The 18,187-nt window shown below is 42.4% G+C and overlaps 1 protein-coding gene across 1 annotated transcript; it reads right to left on the bottom strand.

Annotated features, from left to right (window-relative positions):
• Window positions 1–6,071: 6,071 nt before the first annotated feature.
• On the bottom strand, window positions 6,072–17,311 carry LOC308395257 (ATP-sensitive inward rectifier potassium channel 12-like). Its single transcript, XM_080880045.1, has 3 exons — window positions 17,177–17,311; window positions 8,914–9,092; window positions 6,072–8,389 (listed from the first exon to the last, which is right to left on the bottom strand). Exons 2-3 carry the CDS (start codon window positions 9,003–9,005, stop codon window positions 6,790–6,792), a joined length of 1,692 nt encoding a protein of 563 aa, XP_080736171.1. The 5' UTR covers window positions 9,006–9,092; window positions 17,177–17,311; the 3' UTR covers window positions 6,072–6,789.
• Between the last annotated feature and the right edge of the window lie 876 nt (window positions 17,312–18,187).

Consider the following 18,187-nt stretch of genomic DNA (forward strand, 5'->3'; position numbering starts at 1 on the left):
GCTAGTGACATCATGATATACCTGTAGGAGTTAGGTCTGTGGAATCACATGGTTTTTGATGGGTGCAACATGGAGTGGAGTATAATGAGAGCAACTTAATATATTTGTTGTATAATTTCTTTGTTTAAGTAAAAATTTTAGAAGAATGTATGGGACTCAGAAGATTTATTCCTTTGTGTCATACTGAAAGCAGAGCACAGGCCTGCTCAGTAGGCCTCAACTCTTCCACCTCCAGTGCCACCGCCTCACTACTGATCCCAATATCGATCATGGCTCAAGAGTTGGGAGTTCGCCTTGTAATCGGAAGGTTGCCTGTTCGAGCCCCGGCTTGGACAGTCTCGGTTGTTGTGTCCTTGGGCAAGACACTTCACCTGTTGCCTACTGGTGGTGGTCAGAGGGCCCGGTAGCGCCAGTGTCCGGCAGCCTTGCCTCTGTCAGTGCGGCCCAGGGCGGCTGTGGCTACAATGGCTCCACATCACCAATGAGTGGATGACTGGATATGTAAAGCGCTTTGGGGTCCTTAGGGACTAGTAAAGCGCTATATAAATACAGGCCATTTACAATATTGTCAACAAACATCATAGTCCACAAAGACCCCTGCCTGACCTCATTGGCCACTATCAAAAAGAAGGGGCTCAAAGCAGATTCCTGATGTAATCCCACCCTCACCTTCACTTCTACTGCACACCTCACCGCTGTCTCACAGTCCACGTCCTACACCACCACACGTCTCTGCCACTCCTTTTGCTTCCTTATGCTAAGATCACATCTGCAGTGCGTTTTCTTGACGTGAAGCCATACCTTTGCTCACTGATGCTCGTCTCTCTCCTTAACCTAGCTTCTTGGTTAGGCTCATGAGGGCTATCCCTCTGTAGTTTCCACAGACCCCACACCACCTTATCAGTGTATCAGTACACTTCTTCATTCTTTAGGCATCCTGTAGGCATCTGGGTGGCTGTAGCTCAGGTGGCAGAGCAGGTCAGCCACTAATCTGAAGGTCAGTGGTTCGATCCCAGGCTGCCTCCTGGCTGCATGCCAAATATCCTTGGGCAAGATACTAACCCCATGTTTGCCTACTGGTGGTGGTCAGAGGGCCCGGTGGCGCCTGTGTCCGGCAGCCTCGCCTCTGTCAGTGCGCCCCAGGGCAGCTGTGGCTACAATGTAGCTTGCTATCGCCAGTGTGTGAATGTGTGTGTGAATGGGTGAATGACTGAATGTAGTGTGAAGCGCTTTGGGGTCCTTAGGGACTAGAAAAGTGCTGTACAAATGCAGGCCATTTACCAGTTACCATCCTCTCACTCTCCAGGATTGTTTCAAACAATCTGTTCAAAAGGTCTGCTGCTCTCTCCCCTAGACATCTCCATACCTGCACAGGTACAGTGGGGCAAAAAAGTATTTAGTCAGCCACCGATTGTGCAAGTTCCCCCACCTAAAATGATGACAGAGGTCAGTAATTTGCACCAGAGGTACACTTCAACTGTGAGAGACAGAACGTGGAAAAATAAAATCCATGAATCCACATGGTAGGATTTGTAAAGAATTTATTCGTAAATCAGGGTGGAAAATAAGTATTTGGTCAATAACAAAAATAAAACTCAATACTTTGTAACATAACCTTTGTTGGCAATAACAGAGGTCAAACGTTTACTATAGGTCTTTACCAGGTTTGCACACACAGTAGCTGGTATTTTGGCCCATTCCTCCATGCAGATCTTCTCGAGAGCAGTGATGTTTTGGGGCTGTCGCCGAGCAACACGGACTTTCAACTCCCGCCACAGAGTTTCTATGGGGTTGAGGTCTGGAGACTGGCTAGGCCACTCCAGGACTTTCAAATGCTTCTTACGGAGGCTCTCCTTTGTTGCCCGGGCGGTGTGTTTTGGATCATTGTCATGTTGGAAGACCCAGCCTCGTTTCATCTTCAAAGTTCTCACTGATGGAAGGAGGTTTTGGCTCAAAATCTCACGATACATGGCCCCATTCATTCTGTCCTTAACACGGATCAGTCGTCCTGTCCCCTTGGCAGAAAAACAGCCCCATAGCATGATGTTTCCACCCCCATGCTTCACAGTAGGTATGGTGTTCTTGGGATGCAACTCAGTATTCTTCTTCCTCCAAACACGACGAGTTGAGTTTATACCAAAAAGTTCTACTTTGGTTTCATCTGACCACATGACATTCTCCCAATCCTCTGCTGTGTCATCCATGTGCTCTCTGGCAAACTTCAGACGGGCCTGGACATGCACTGGCTTCAGCAGCGGAACACGTCTGGCACTGCGGGATTTGATTCCCTGCCGTTGTAGTGTGTTACTGATGGTGAGCTTTGTTACTTTGGTCCCAGCTCTCTGCAGGTCATTCACCAGGTCCCCCCGTGTGGTTCTGGGATCTTTGCTCACCGTTCTCATGATCATTTTGACCCCACGGGATGAGATCTTGCGTGGAGCCCCAGATCGAGGGAGATTATCAGTGGTCTTGTATGTCTTCCATTTTCTGATGATTGCTCCCACAGTTGATTTTTTCACACCAAGCTGCTTGCCTATTGTAGATTCACTCTTCCCAGTCTGGTGCAGGTCTACAATACTTTTCCTGGTGTCCTTCGACAGCTCTTTGGTCTTGGCCATGGCGGAGTTTGGAGTCTGACTGTTTGAGGCTGTGGACAGGTGTCTTTTATACAGATGATGAGTTCAAACAGGTGCCATTCATACAGGTAACGAGTGGGGGACAGAAAAGCTTCTTACAGAAGACGTTACAGGTCTGTGAGAGCCAGAGATTTTCCTTGTTTGAGGTGACCAAATACTTATTTTCCACCCTAATTTACGAATAAATTCTTTACAAATCCTACCATGTGAATTCATGGATTTTTTTTTCACATTCTGTCTCTCACAGTTGAAGTGTACCTCTGGTGCAAATTACTGACCTCTGTCATCATTTTAGGTGGGGGAACTTGCACAATCGGTGGCTGACTAAATACTTTTTTGCCCCACTGTATGTGGACGCCAGGTCCTAGGAGGTTAATGTAAGTTTAGTTTATAGCAACAATGAAAGAGTGCAACAAATAACCCAGAGCCTTTGTTAGAGCCCTTTTCCTCAAGACCTGTGCCCCCCAGCTGTGTGGAGTCTTTCATAAACTGTTTATGCTGAGTCTGAGTCTGCAGAGGGTCCCGGTGATGTGGAAGACATCATGCCTCGTCCCTGTACCAAAGACGCCACGTCCCAGTGGCCCCCAGGATTACAGGCCCGTGGCACTGACCTCCCACATCATGAAGACCCTGGAAAGGCTCATCCTGGACCAGCTGCGACCCATAGTAAGACCACATCTGGATCCCCTTCAGTTCGCTTATCAGCCTCGTCTCGGAACAGAGGACGCCATCATCTACCTGCTCAATCGTGTCTACACCCATCTGGACCAGCCGGCGAGCACTGTGAGGGTCATGTTTTTTGACTTTTCCAGTGCTTTCAACACCATCAGGCCGACCCTCCTGGGTGATAAGTTAGCAGCGATGCAGGTGGATGCTTCTCTGGTGTCCTGGATTGTTGATTACCTGACAGGAAGACCACAATATGTACGTCTCCCACAGTGTGTGTCTGACAAGGTGATCAGCAACACAGGGGCACCACAGGGGACTGTCCTCTCCCCCTTCCTCTTCACCCTCTACACCACAGACTTCAGCCACTGCACAGAGACCTGCCATCTTCAGAAGTTTTCTGATGACTCTGCGGTGGTTGGATGCATCAGCAGGGATGATGAGACAGAGTACCGGGCTGTGATCGACTCCTTTGTCACGTGGTGTGAGCAGAATCATCTGCAGCTCAACGTGGCAAAGACCAAGGAACTGATCGTGGACTTCAGGAAGACCAGGAAACACTTGACCCCTGTTTCAATCCAGGGGGTCAGTGTTGACATTGTGGAGGACTATAAATACCTTGGAGTACACATTGACAATAAACTGGACTGGGCTAAAAACACCACAGCACTTTACAGGAAGGGCCAGAGTCGTCTCTATTTTTTGAGGCGACTGAGGTCCTTCAACATCTGCCAGAAAATGCTGAGGATTTTCTATGAGTCTGTGGTGGCCAGTGCGATCCTCTATGCTGTTGCATGCTGGGGGAGCAGGCTGAGGGTCGCAGATGCCAACAGACTTAATAAACTGATCCGTAAGGCCAGCAATGTTGTGGGGATGGAGCTGGACTCCCTCAAGGTGGTGTCGGAGAGGCGGATGCTGTCCAAGATAAAGACAATGTTGGATAACACCTCCCACCCACTCCATGACATGTTGGTCAGCCACAGGAGCTCGTTCAGTGAGAGACTGAGATTACCGAAAAGCACCACTGAACGACACAGGAAATCATTCCTGCCTGTGGCCATCTCCCTGTACAACGCATCCACTTAACACACTGTTTGCTGCTACAGCTACACATGTTTCTTTTCCAACTATTTATTTATAAGTGACTTATGTATGTATGTATGTATATATATGTATATATTGTACTATTCTTAGTTAGCGTATTGTCTGTCTTGTCTTAATGTTGGTTTAAAATGGAGCACTGTAACAAAAAATAATTTCCCCCAGGGATCAATAAAGTATTCTGATTCTGATTCTGATTCATAGACTGTATATAAAAGATGGACGCAGGCACTGCAAATCACCAGCTTATTAAGCCCCTATAAAGTTGTTTTGAGGGTTCAAATATAGAGACTGAACCTTTCTTCCTTTTTTTTGCACTAGGCTTTAAACATGCTTCAGTTTTTAGTAGTTTGAAGTGGTTTTAAAATTTTTTTTAGAAACTCCTCATTTGTATTCTCTCATAGAAAAGCACCTGTAACATCACTAGGGATGGGTATTGATAAGATTTTAACGATTCCGATTCCATTTTCGATTCTGTTTAACGATTCGATTCCTTATCGATTCTCTTATCAATTCTTTTTTTTTAAAAAGGAGAACACTAAAGTCGATTAGCTTAGAACTGTGTTTTATATCTTCTCTTTGAACAAGATAGAAATTTAGGAGTAACATGGCCTTACAAACCCAACAGTGAGATCTTAAGAGATCCAGCCTTCGGCTCTTCAATGGGGTGTCACAGGGTCCCCAGGAAAAAAATGTATATGTAAAATAATAAAATAAATATTCTCCTGTAGCAATAACAAAGTTTAACATAAATTATTCTGTAGCAATTACACAAGAATATCCAGTAATGTCCCTGCCTACAATTAAACACATTCACTTACCAAAGTGAAATCGGGGGCATCTGCTGTGGCAAATGGGTGCAAGCCTTTGACCACAAACTTAGACACTGCTGGGTGACATTCGTCTATCCTGGCCTGAAAGGAGACGCTACCGGTAGACTGCAGCGACAACTGCCAGCATCTGAGCCAGCCAGACTCTGTCTCTCTCATCATGGTTATCTAAATGCAACGCACAGTAATAGCAGGTTTTGTAATAAGGTAAATCGCGCTAACATAATATGCAATGCTAATTGATTAGTTACCTGCAGTATTAACGGGAGAGGACGTGGAAACGCTACCGCTGCTGCTGGGTTGAGCTTCGCTAGTCCGGAGCGGATCAAAAACACGACATTCGTTGAAAGCAATCGCGTGTTTTTTGAGCAAATGCTTTTGCATATTCGTAGTGTTTCCTCCCTTTGATGAAATCTCTACTTTGCAAGTATTGCACGTTGCCCTGTTGTCATCCTTTCTCATAAAGTGTAACCAAACTTTTGAGCGTTTGTGCCGCTCAGGCGCCGTGTTTCCTACTGGGTAAAAGACGCTACTCAACGTGATGACGTCATTCGGGGCGACTGGAATCGATAAGGGAATCGTTTTTAAAAGTGGCAAACGATTCCAAGGAATTGAAACAGTGGTAACCGGTTCTCAACAAGAACCGGTTTTCGATACCCATCCCTAAACATCACAACACATAATAAGGCTAAAAGTATGTCGTAATTGGACTGATCAAAGTGGTAAATGACACGAAAGCTGTAAAATTATTTGAAAATGTGAAATAATTTCGAGACTGACGAGAGGCAGTTCCAGTCATAACAGTACATACTGCTGTTTATTAGGTGGTTTTGTTCATAGAAAACATAACACAGTTGCAAAGTGTTTGTGTTTGTTGAAAAAAAGTAAGAGTAAAGTGCTCGTTCATCGTGTGCACAGGTTTGAATTGTATAGTGTGGTTCTGGATTTCATCTGTGCTTTGTTAGCGCTAAAGAATATACAGTGATGAACTTCGAAAGAAAAGAGAGAGAGAAGATGTGAAATGCAGCAGAATTCAGGCAAGAAGACAGAAGATGAAAATGCAGAAGTAATTTATTTTTACACAAAGAAAGCAAGTGTGTTAAAGTTTGAAGCATTTGCGTCATGCTTAATTTTTTTTTAATCCTGTAGCTATCTGCATATGATGTCAACTCATTATAAAGTTAAAATAAAACTATATCATATTTACAAAAACAAAAATGAATGGAAATCAATAACAGAAAGCTTAGTTGCGCCTAAAACACAGGTCACACAGAAACAGACAAGTAAGCAATTGAACGTTCAGGGTAACTCATGATTGAAGACAATTACCTCGTCACCGTGTTTAAAAGCAGGTGAGCTGTGCGGTTCGACAGATGTTGATGTTACACTGAAAGTGTGCATTATCTGAAACCATGTGAACTAAAAGCTGTGTGTATTTTCGCAAGACGTGTGTGCTTTATTGCGTTCACCGTCTTTTATTTTTTACAAGAGTTCAATACTTTGGTTGGGTGCACGCAAAGAGAGGAAATAAATGGAAGAGCAGTCATTACCAGTGATTAAACTCCTGACTCTCTGCTGATGTATAAAGGTAGAGCAGGCTGTAGTCTGTCAAGGCTGATCTGATTTTCTGTGTCCAGAACACATAACATCTCCACTCTCTGCTCTTCCACAAATGTCTCCTTGAAACCTAAATCGCCCAGCTGCTCCTTTGGATCTTTCTCATCCTCATCATCCCCACAGCACAAAGCTACCTCATTCTCGTAGCAGAAAGCACTGGGAGAGTGTGAGCCCAGTAGGCGATGACTCGCCCTCGGAGCAAACGGTGAGGGGGACTGAGAGCAGCTCGAGCTGGAGGATGAGGAGTGCCCCCTGTGACCCATCATCTGGTTCAGTTCCCTGGCACTGCAAATAGGTGTAGATGGCACTTCATAGGTCTTATGGAAGCGGGAATAGTCCACATGGTAGCGATCACCCTTCTCAAACACCACAGGCTCAAAGCGGTGACCCCAAAGGATCTCCTTAGCCAAGTAGGAGCTGCGAGCCTGAGTGGTCATAGCTGTCGCCTCCACCATGCCCTCCAGGATGACCACAATCTCAAAGTCCTCCTTCTGCAAGTCATTGCGGTTCAGGTTATACAGAGGACTGTTCTTGTTGATCTCGTGGACCACCACCAGCGGCGACACCAGAAACAGCCGATCCAGTCCGTCATCATAGCCGACATCGATGTCCGTTTGCTCCAAGGGGAGGTATTCGCCCTCTGTAGTCACATAGGGCTTTATGAGCTGAGCACGGACGTGGGCCTCTACAATGTGGCTTTTGCGCATGTTCCCCAGCCGCCACATGAGGCACAGCTTCCCGTCTCGCAGAGCGATGACAGCATGATGCGAGAACAGCAAGGTCTGCGCCCGCTTTTTGGGCCGCACCATCTTTGCCATGATGGTCCCTATCATGAAGGAGTCAATAATGCAGCCCACAATGGACTGCACCACAACGGTCACCACTGCAAACGGACACTCTTCGGTGACACACCGGAAACCGTATCCAATGGTGGTCTGGGTCTCTATGGAGAAGAGGAATGCCCCAATGAAACCCTGGATGTGGAGAATACATGGCTGCCACTCAGTTTTTCCTTCCTCTGCGCTACTTCGAGCATCTCCGTCCTTATCAGGGATGCGAATGTCAAAGTCTCCATGAGCGTATGCCACTCCCCAGAAGATCAGGCCAAACAGCAGCCAAGACAGAAGGAAGGTGGTGGTGAAGATGAGCAGGAGGTAGCGCCAGCGTATGTCCACACAAGTGGTGAAAATGTCAGCCAGGTATCGTCGTGGTTTATCCTCCATGTTGTTGAAAACCACGTTGCACTGGCCGTTTTTCTTCACAAAGCGACTGCGCACACGCCCGATGCCCAGATCCAGGCCCAGGCGGCATGAAGGTGAAGCTCGGCAGCTGTTGTGGACAATCGGATCATTTGTCACCCTCAGAGACAGAGCCCCTCTTCCGTCATCGCTTCCGGGACACTCTCCTCCTCCCCCTCCTCCTTCCTCACCTCGCATGCAGGTCCCGGATAGCGTTTGCTGGCTCAGAGGACTGTGTCCGTTGTGGAGGCCCAGGCTGGAGATCTTCAGGGCATCTTCATCTGTGGAAACGATGCTGTATCTGGAAGAAAAATGAAGGAAAAAAAAGAAAAAAAAATGAGTCTAAATAAATTCTTAATTAGTAGTTTATGGAGCCTAAAATGAAAACTGCTGTTTTAGATTTTATCATCCACCTGTATCAACAGTATGAATGGTTGCATCAAGCTAACTTTGACTGATAATGACTGATTACATTTGTTCGAACAAATATGAATAAACCCACATAACACAGACAGGAATTAAAAAACTCTCTCATGTGTCCAGAAAACTAGTATAAAAGCAGATATAAATACAGGCTGTATCAACTTTAATCTATATTCTGCAGCCGTACTAATCCTTGCATCATTAAGCCTGTAATTCAATTTTTTAAAACTTGGAGTAAAGCTGTGCATCTGTTTCAATCTAACGCTTTGATTTTGTGGTTTACTTTTAATATATCTGTGTTTAAAAGGCTACTAATGAATGGACATACTTTGCCAAATTGAAAGGAAGAAATGTTCTAAAAGCTGCATCCACTGACATAGTTTCAGTCCCATTACCTCTTACCTGTTGACCCGCACCGCTCCCATGGCACCGGTGATCATCAGGCTGTATCTGCGGGGGCAGTAATGTAGGTTGGGGCGGGTAGTTCCAACCATTAACGTACTGTTGCTGAACAGGGAGGCAGTATGAGCTCAGGTGTGACTTGCGTTTGTTATCAGCACTGTGCTCTCTTGGTGCATTTTCTGTGAATGTAGAGGACAAAGAGGAGCCGTGCTGAAGTTTTTTAGAATATGAGAATACATCAAAATTTGAGCACAGATCACAGCATATAAAATGCAACAACTTATGGAGGGGAAACTGAACATAGCTCATTCCTGGGAATTCCTAGGAATATGATAGCCCCCGAGGGTCCAGGAATTAACCATCTTCAGTTTCCCCTCCATCATTTCCATCGTTATATATAGATATATAAAAGGCACTGATGTACAACACCTACACATCATACAACACATCAATAAATCCATAATTAATGATCCAATGATATTATTCACACGATTATGATTCCCACTGCCCCTTCCCATGTCATTCCATCACATTATAAAAAATTCTGTCAGCAGTAAAATGGACAGTCCTGTCTTCTTCAGTAACATTCATGAACATTATTGCCAGCTCTAATGCAGCTTATTCAGTTGTTTTACTGTAAACCTTCTGCACCATTCCTCTGGCAAATCTAGAGGATTGCTGCATTACATTTTAATGCACCAATTTAAATTCCTGAGAATTTCTTTAACACTGAACATTCGGATAATTTTCACCTGTCTGTTTATCACTCGCAGTCTACATTATCACTCACTGGACACTTTATTAGGTACACCTGCATAGTTGGTCATTAAACAATGAACCAATCTCCAGCATCTTCAGTTCACAGCCAAATCCATGCCACGAAGAATAAGGGCAGATCCGGAGTCAAGTGAATATACATTCATTCACCACACAAATATGTTCTGATGTGATAAAATAAAGATTGAAAAAGCAGCAACATAAAAAATAACAATTTCGCTAGTTTAGACTTTTTAATGGAGAATAACAACCTAAAGCAATCTCAAAGACACTGAAGATAGTACGACTGATTCTCACTGGACCGTGAATATTTGTAATAAAGTAATGACATCTCGTCAAATGGGGGCTAACACACAAACAGAAGACAAGAATCTCCCACAGCCCACCATCCATAGTTCCATAAAAAAGGTCAAAAATTCACAATCAAAAATCCCTCACAAACTTTGGCCTTTCCTAATGCATGGAGCAGACCAGACAGTTTTGTATAATGACAGCACATTGATTAGGTCCTTGCTAGTGATTAGCCTTAGGGACCTTCAGGCCAAACCAGGGGTGGAAAACCAGAGAGGCTGTGGAAGGGACAAAGGTTTTAAGAGATGAATCAGTGGTAATCTACTGTTAGAGGAACAATTGATTCGCTGTTTTGGCCTGATGACAGGGTTATGTCAGCAAACCGGGAACCAGGATGAACAAAAACCACAGGGTTGCATAACCAGTAGAGGGCCAGTCACACGCAACACAACAGGCCGTTAGTGGTTTATGTTTTATTGTACATGAATCACTTTGGCTGATGTGAATTAGGCCTGCATTAATGAAAGAGCAGAAATGGATTGTCTTGGGAAAACTTTTGACAACTGTAGTTTAAAAGCCTCCGTTCGATATCGCCGTTACGTCAATAACAAGCACATGCCCCGCTACACATTTTAACACACATGAGCACACACACGCAAGCAGATTTTGATGGGATTGGATGTCGTGTAATGAACCCTTGTATGCAACGGTTCCACGCTCGTGTTACACCAAGGACAGATGTTATGAACTGGCTGCTCAGTGGCTGGATAAAGGATTATCTTCTATTGGATAATCCCAATAGGGCAGATGATTACATCATCTTAACTCTCACAGCTGGAGGAGGGAACCTTTACTTATGGAGTTCTTAAAGACGTCAGGCAGTATGCCATGCCACATGGGTCAGACCCGTGTGAGTGTCAACGAGTTCATTTGTTGGCTAAGGCGAGCATGACACAGTTCACAGACTGGTCTGTTTGGCCTGCATTTATAATGGGAAAATTACTCTTTCTTGTTGCCCTGACTTATTGTAGATTTGTTATATTTTGACTAAATTTTGTTTAGAATTGTCAGCAGAAACATGTCGTTAATAACGCTATTATATTTGCTTCTTTAGGCTTTGCAGTTTTACATGACATGCTGTTTTGTTTCGCTTCTCAAGATAAAGTTTGTTTTGTTTTTGATGATTTACAGTTTTTCCAAATATCAATAATTTCATCTTAAATTGACTAGTATTGACATTCACACACACACACCCAATGCCATACTGACATGATAACTTCACACAAATGCTGTTGATTTGTTGTTCATCTCTCATTCCAACACATCACAGAGGTGCTCTGTTGGTTTGAGCGGGCCATTTAAGTAAAGGGAACTCATTGCCATTTTCAAGAAACCAGTTTGAGGTGATTTAAACTTTGCGACATGGTGCGTTATCCTGCTGGAAGCAGCCAACAGAATGACATGGTCAGCAAAAATACTTAGGTAAGCTTTGCCATTTAAACGATGCTAAGTTTGTACTAAGACGCCTAAAGTGTCCCAGATATTCCCCCCACACCATTACACCACTGATAGCAGCCTGAGCTACTGATGCAAGGCGAGACACAGCTATGTTGTTGACACCAAATTCTGACCTGCAATCTAAATTAAGACTCATTGGACGAGGCAACATTTTTCCAGACTTCTTCAGGTTTCATTTATTTTGTGTTCAGAGATGCTCTTCTGCATACCTTGATTTTAATGACTGTTATTTAACTTACTACCTTTCTTTCAGCTCAAAGCAGCCTGGCCATTCTCCTCTGACATCTGACATCAGCATAGCATTTTCAACCAGAGAACTGCCGCTCGCCAGATATTTTCTCTTTTTTGAAACCAATGCTGTTCTCTCTTTTGAACAGCAGCCACAACCATACCATGCTGAACCTCTGCAGGACAGCTAGATCGTGTCTGCATACCCAAATGCAAGGACTTGCTGCCATGTATTTGGATGATTAGACATTTGGATTGAACAGGGACATGTAGTTAAATTATCTGTGAGTGCATATACCCTTGTGCTTTTCACATTTAAGCGAGCACTCAGAATGCTTTTAACTCCACGCCACATTCATGAAGCACGTTATTCTATACGTTTAAGGATATTTCTTACTTTCATGCACACATTTACTCCGATGGATACATCAGGACTAATCTGGGGTTCAACATCTTGCCCAAGGACACCTTGAAAAACAAATTCACCCTTTCCACCTCCCTTATATTAGTGCTTCAGCCACATTCACAAAATCCATTTATTACTTCTGTTTTCTTGATTAAACTGAACTGCCTATCCTTAGTGGTTAAAGATTGTTTCTTTTTTATTACAATGGTGGAAATTAAAATTATAAGTTTATTATGCTTTATTTCGTTTGTTTTTAAGTCTTAGTCAATGTCAGAAATAAAGAAGATTTTAGGTTTTAAAGAGCGGACAACACTACTCAAAAATATAAATAAATAACTAAAAATCAATTTACAACAAGGTTTGAAGATATGAATGGGCATGGATATAATAAAACAAAAAAATGATAACTCTCAAACTATTAGCCCCCCAACAAAACTTTTTTTTTGTAGTTGTAGTTAAGCCTTTGAAGCCATGTTGGCTGATCTGTTCGCTCACAGTGTCCAAAATAAGGGAAATACCTTGCAGTATTTATAGTACAGCACAGCACAGCAGTATAGTGTTGTTGCCATGGTGATCATCATTTTGACAAAGCCATAGACACATCTTTCAGTGAACGCAGTTGAATACAGTTCAATGTATTTAATGATTATAGAAGTAGTGGTTTCACAAAACCAAGTTCACCTTCTAGGAGTGCAGGCGAAACTCCTGATGCTTCAGAAAATGCTGTCACTTTATTGGGCTGTTAGAAAAATATTCTGCTCTATGACAATAAAAACATAAAAGAACATTACAAGTTTCATAAAACAAGCTTTGTTCTTACTAAAACACGAACAAAACAGCTATGGAAGTAAACATCATGAAATACAGGCCCATTTTTGTTTCCACCAGTTACGAAATGAGTAAAAATAAAATAAGGTAGTTTGAACAACCCCTTTACTTTAAATACGAGCCTTTACCATCATGTAACACATGTTAAATTGCATCCATCAGCTACGAATATGAAACACTTCCTGTGTGGTGTCTCTTTAGGCTGCCTAAATGTGACACAAACTACTTAAAATTCCTTCCAGCTTTAGTCAAAATGCTGAACTGTGGTGCTAAAACCTAAACCACATGTACATAAAATATACAGCATGTACATGTGGATTCAAATAATCCTAGCAATTTGAAATTCACTGCAATTCTTCGCTGAATTAATGTCTCCTTAAGGTATGTCCACATATCACTTCTCATGTATCGCTTTGAACCTGACCGTTTGTCACTAATGGACATTCAAGGCCCCTGTTGCCTAGGTAACCGTCTATTACACTGCTATATGTCATTCAGTGGTTTGCGTCCCCTCGAAGTTGAGAAAAGTTTACCACAGACCTGCTCACTACCTTTTCCTGTGTCCTCTAAGTAAAACAACGGACTGTAGCGCGATGTCACTTTTGGATATTTGTACTTTCTCTTCTATTTTCTTATTCCTCATCATTAGTCAGTTACTGTTTTTTATGCATGCTGGTTCCTTTTCCCCAGCTGACAGTAGTCCAGGGAGAGAGCTACAGTAATTGATGATCATAGTTAGTGTATTAGCTGTCGCCATAAGAACATCTCTCCTCTCAAAGGGACTGACTTGCTGTGCCCTGTGTGTTTGTGTGTGATGATGATTTATCCTGTGAGACAGGACGAGATAAACTGACAGAGAGGAGAGAGCCATCCACAGAATCGCACCGAAACTCAACAGGGATACAGCACAGTGCATGACAAAGCTCTACAAGATTAATATTATTATTAAATACTGTGTCAAAGACTCTGAGAGGGATGCTCATGCATGACGTAGCTCTTATTCAACTACGTCAGCCAAGCCAAACTTTCATATTCCAACATAATAATCCCATGCAGAGGAGAGGATGGAGGAAGCCCTCTTCAAATAACAGATTACTACTTCCCTTAATCCCTCGATTCAAACAACAATACGAAAGGTGGATGGCAGTAGCTTTATGACCTGGCTTAAGCCCTTTTGTGTAATCTGATCATGTAATCTGACATCTGATCATATGAGAAGAGGGGAATGAGAAAAAAGAAACACACAGATAAAGAAATAGGGAAAGAAACAAAGAAATAAAGGTTTACAGGTGCAAGGTCACTTGAGGTGGCCAAAGAGTGGGAAAAAATACAGATTAAGATGAAGATTATAACATCAGAGGATGTTACTATAAAGTGTAATGCCATTTGCATAAAATTAGAAGATTTACACACACACACACACACACACACACACACACACACACACACACACACACACACACACACACATACACACACACACACACGTGTATTCTGCACCCTGTTTTTGTATTTCTTCCTTCTGCCTGTGTAAAGGCTTTTTAATAAAGAAATGTGCGAGAGAACTGGCACGCTTTTGGGTGTGACTTTTTTTTTTTGTTGTCCTCTATTTTTCTGTATTTCTGTACAAGATGTTCTTAAGTGAGAAGGACCTACATATCCCTGAGGACAGCACTGGCTCTACACTCTGTCCAAGTTAAAAAAAATAGGATCTTGATCACTCAGCAGACCTGACCACACACACACACACACACACACACACACACACACACACACACACACACACACACACACACACACACACACACACACGAAATAAGCAGTGACTAGTTGAAACTGTTGAAAAGGTTTAGTCTTAACAAAAGAATTATAGTCTTCTACATATACAAGCCAGTGGTTAAAGTTTTGTTTTACAATTTATTGTAAAGATAATAAAAAATAATCAACAGCTCCAACACTAAAGTGATCAACAGCAATGAATCATTAATTATGATCCAATAAGAATATATATGTGATTTTGAAATGTGTAACATAACGAGTATGTTTGCTTTATTTAATTAAAATATTTTTGTTTGTATAACTTTTTGTGCACTATTAAGCGATTGAAGTACACTGCAGAAAGTTCCATAAAAATTCTGTATTATGAACCATCTTAAAGAGAAGGAATTTTCTGAATACAATTTTTCTGAATGTTTTTTTGTATTTTTAACCAGACCTTGAATTTGATTATTTACAGAGATGCAACCTTAATAAATAGATCATGTGCCATCAGAAGATTATTAGGGTATTCTCCTTTTCCTTACTTTTGTTTTTGTTTTTTGTTTTTGTCTTTTAAACATATAGGAATATAACTTTTACTTAAATAAAAATGTACATACTTTTTTTTTTTACACTTTTAAAACAATTGCTGTGTCCAACACATACAAAAATAAAAACATCAACAGGACATGCAACATCAAACATCAACAGGCTGTGCATGAAGCAGAGAATCTTGCCCAGTTTTTCTACACTGACTTTTAAATCTCATTAAGTATTTGGATTTCCTGTGCTGCACCCCTGCCCCTGTTCCTCGTGGACCCGTGTGTCACCCCAATTGCAAAACCCTGGAAACGTCCCTGCGCTTACCAGACTCATGGCTTCATGGACCTCACAATAATGAACACAGGCAAATCAGCTCAAGTAAATGGAAAAAAAAGGGAAGAATGGTTTCCTTTCTAAGGATGCAGCTGCTGTGATAGTTGGTGGATGGTTGTTCAGTGTCGTGATTTTCACTGTTCAATTTGGAGAATGAACAATGAACAGTCTGTCTGTAAATTTTAATTACACACAGTGGTGGAATCTAATCTTTATTTTTAAACTTCTGTTCTTTTCAGTTTCTGCTTCAATTTTGTACATTTCAGAAAAAATATTACTCTTCTCACTTCACTTTTACTTCCCTTTAGAGTGCATTAGATAAACATACTGGTTTATATGACCTCACACCTGTATTTTTGCTCTGTAATAGAGATGTGGATGAAGCCAAACTCTAGTCATTAATCTTGAGACCTTTGACTTGACAGGAAAACAAAAACTGGCAACTGGACTTTGATTTTATTACCACCGACTTCTGACTTCACTTGAACATTTGCCTTTGATTGTGGGGCGATCGTGGCTCAAGAGTTGGGAGTTCGCCTTGTAATCGGAAGGTTGCCGGTTCGAGCCCCAGCCCCAGCTTGGACAGTCTCGGTCGTTGTGTCCTTGGGCAAGACACTTCACCCGTTGCCTACTGGTGGTGGTCAGAGGGCCCGGTGGCGCCAGTGTCCGGCAGCCTCGCCTCTGTCAGTGCGCCCCAGGGTGGCTGTGGCTACAATGTAGCTTGCCATCACCAGTGTGTGAATGTGTGTGTGAATGGGTGGATGACTGGATATGTAAAGCGCTTTGGGGTCCTTAGGGACTAGTAAAGCGCTATATAAAATACAGGCCATTTACCATTTGATTGACTTGATATCCTGCTGATAATGAACAGGGACTGAAACTCAAGGGAATGAATTTTGCTGGTATTTGAGTGACAACTGAACTATGGCATCAGCACTTTCAATATTAAAAACATTAAAACATTTAAAACATATAAGATTAAGTTTCCATCTCTGCTCCATCCATCCCTGCAGGAGAAGGTCTAACAAGCCGATCAATGGTTCACACAGTGCACACAAAAGTTATGACGGGGCAGTTTTCAAACAAAGCTGCAGCTATGACGTGTGTCCGTTTCATTGAGGCCACAGGAGCTGTCCAGTGCTGAAAATCAATCCAAAGCCTGCAGGAATAATTGACAGCTGGGAGGTGGAGGAGGAGGAGGGTGGTGAGAGCGGAATACTATCCTAACCTTGAAAATGATGTAGTCCTTTGAAATCTTTTCCTCTATCTGTTTGCCCTGCCCACATTTATTACAGTTGACTTATTCAGTAGCGTCAGGGTTTCGTTTAAGTATTGATTACATTTTCTCGGTAGTTAATTAGTTAGTTAGAACAGGGAAAAAAGAAGTGCAGCAGAGCCTACGAAGGTGGCAGCTCCTTATAATGCACTTTTAAAGAGATCTAGACTTGGGTGAGGAAAGGAAATACGCTGGGCTAAAAGCTTACATGTCATTGTTCCATCATTATAAACTTAAAACACTTCTTATGACTAAGACCTTCCCTGTGGGGGAACAAACATAAAGATGGAGCTTTAAACACTCACCTTTGTGTTATTGCAGACTGAATTAGTAGTTTCATCCTCCAAAAAAAAAAAGAAACTTGAGTGGATTTACAGTCTCTGCCGCTCTCCCCTCTTTTTCTTCCTTGCTTCCCTTTAATAGAGAAACACCTATGTCATGAATACGCTCCAAGAGTTGTCTTGCACAAACTTGCACATGCCTCCATCCTGAGCTTGGGCTTGTTGCTCCATAGTAGCTGATGAGAGCTGCTCCAGCCTGGTGGTTGTGCATCTGCCCTGATCCCTGCTAGCGTGAGTGTGTGGGAGAGAGGGAGGGAGGGAGAGCGAGAGAGAGAGAGAGAGAGAGAGAGCTCTGATTATGATCCTATTTATATGTGCTATTGTTTTCCCCAGAGAGTGGAGATGTGGACTGTATAATTTAGACTTTAGCCCACTCAGGCAGATACTGAGACTCGCATCCAAAAAAAAAAGAAAAAAAAGAAAACAAAAGATAAACACCAGTGAAGACTTTTGTAATCCTGACAAAATCCTGTAGAAATAGAAGAAGTGTCTGTGAAGCATTTTAGTGTGTGTTTATATGGAATAAGGACACAACATGACTTTTCTTGTGTAATATCAAAGCTATTCCTTAAATGCTTCAGTGGAAATTATCCCCACTTTAGATGCATGTTTGGAACATCTACAGTTTCATCTTCTTACTGGGAAAACTGCTAAATTTATTCTGTATGATTACACCGATTTGCCTATTTATTAGGAACACATATCTATGGCTAATACATACGATAACACATACAATCAGTCCTGCTCAGGTTCTGTTTTGACCTGAGTGAAAACAAAAGAAAATAAAATCACAAATTTTATGTGTAATATTGATTCTAATTACAAAAACCTTGTCAGAGATTATTTTGAATTAGGATATTAAGAAGCTCTGGTGTTGCCAGGACACTTTGTCTGCTTGATTGAAAGTATTATTATGCTCAATATGTCTTTCTGGTATGATAACCTGACTGAAAAAAAAGGAAGAGACCGGACAGG

Source organism: Rhamphochromis sp. 'chilingali' (assembly GCF_963969265.1).
Source record: "Rhamphochromis sp. 'chilingali' genome assembly, chromosome: 4".
Taxonomy (NCBI): domain Eukaryota; kingdom Metazoa; phylum Chordata; class Actinopteri; order Cichliformes; family Cichlidae; genus Rhamphochromis; species Rhamphochromis sp. 'chilingali'.

What these genes read in the sequence shown, in the direction of transcription:
- LOC308395257 (XM_080880045.1), bottom strand. Translation starts at nt 9,005, where the DNA reads ATGGTTGGAACTACCCGCCCCAACCTACATTACTGCCCCCGCAGATAC. An exon ending in GGAGCGGTGCGGGTCAACAG is followed by an intron (nt 8,390 to 8,913) that starts GTAAGAGGTAAT and finishes TTTTTCTTCCAG; the next exon opens with ATACAGCATCGTTTCCACAG.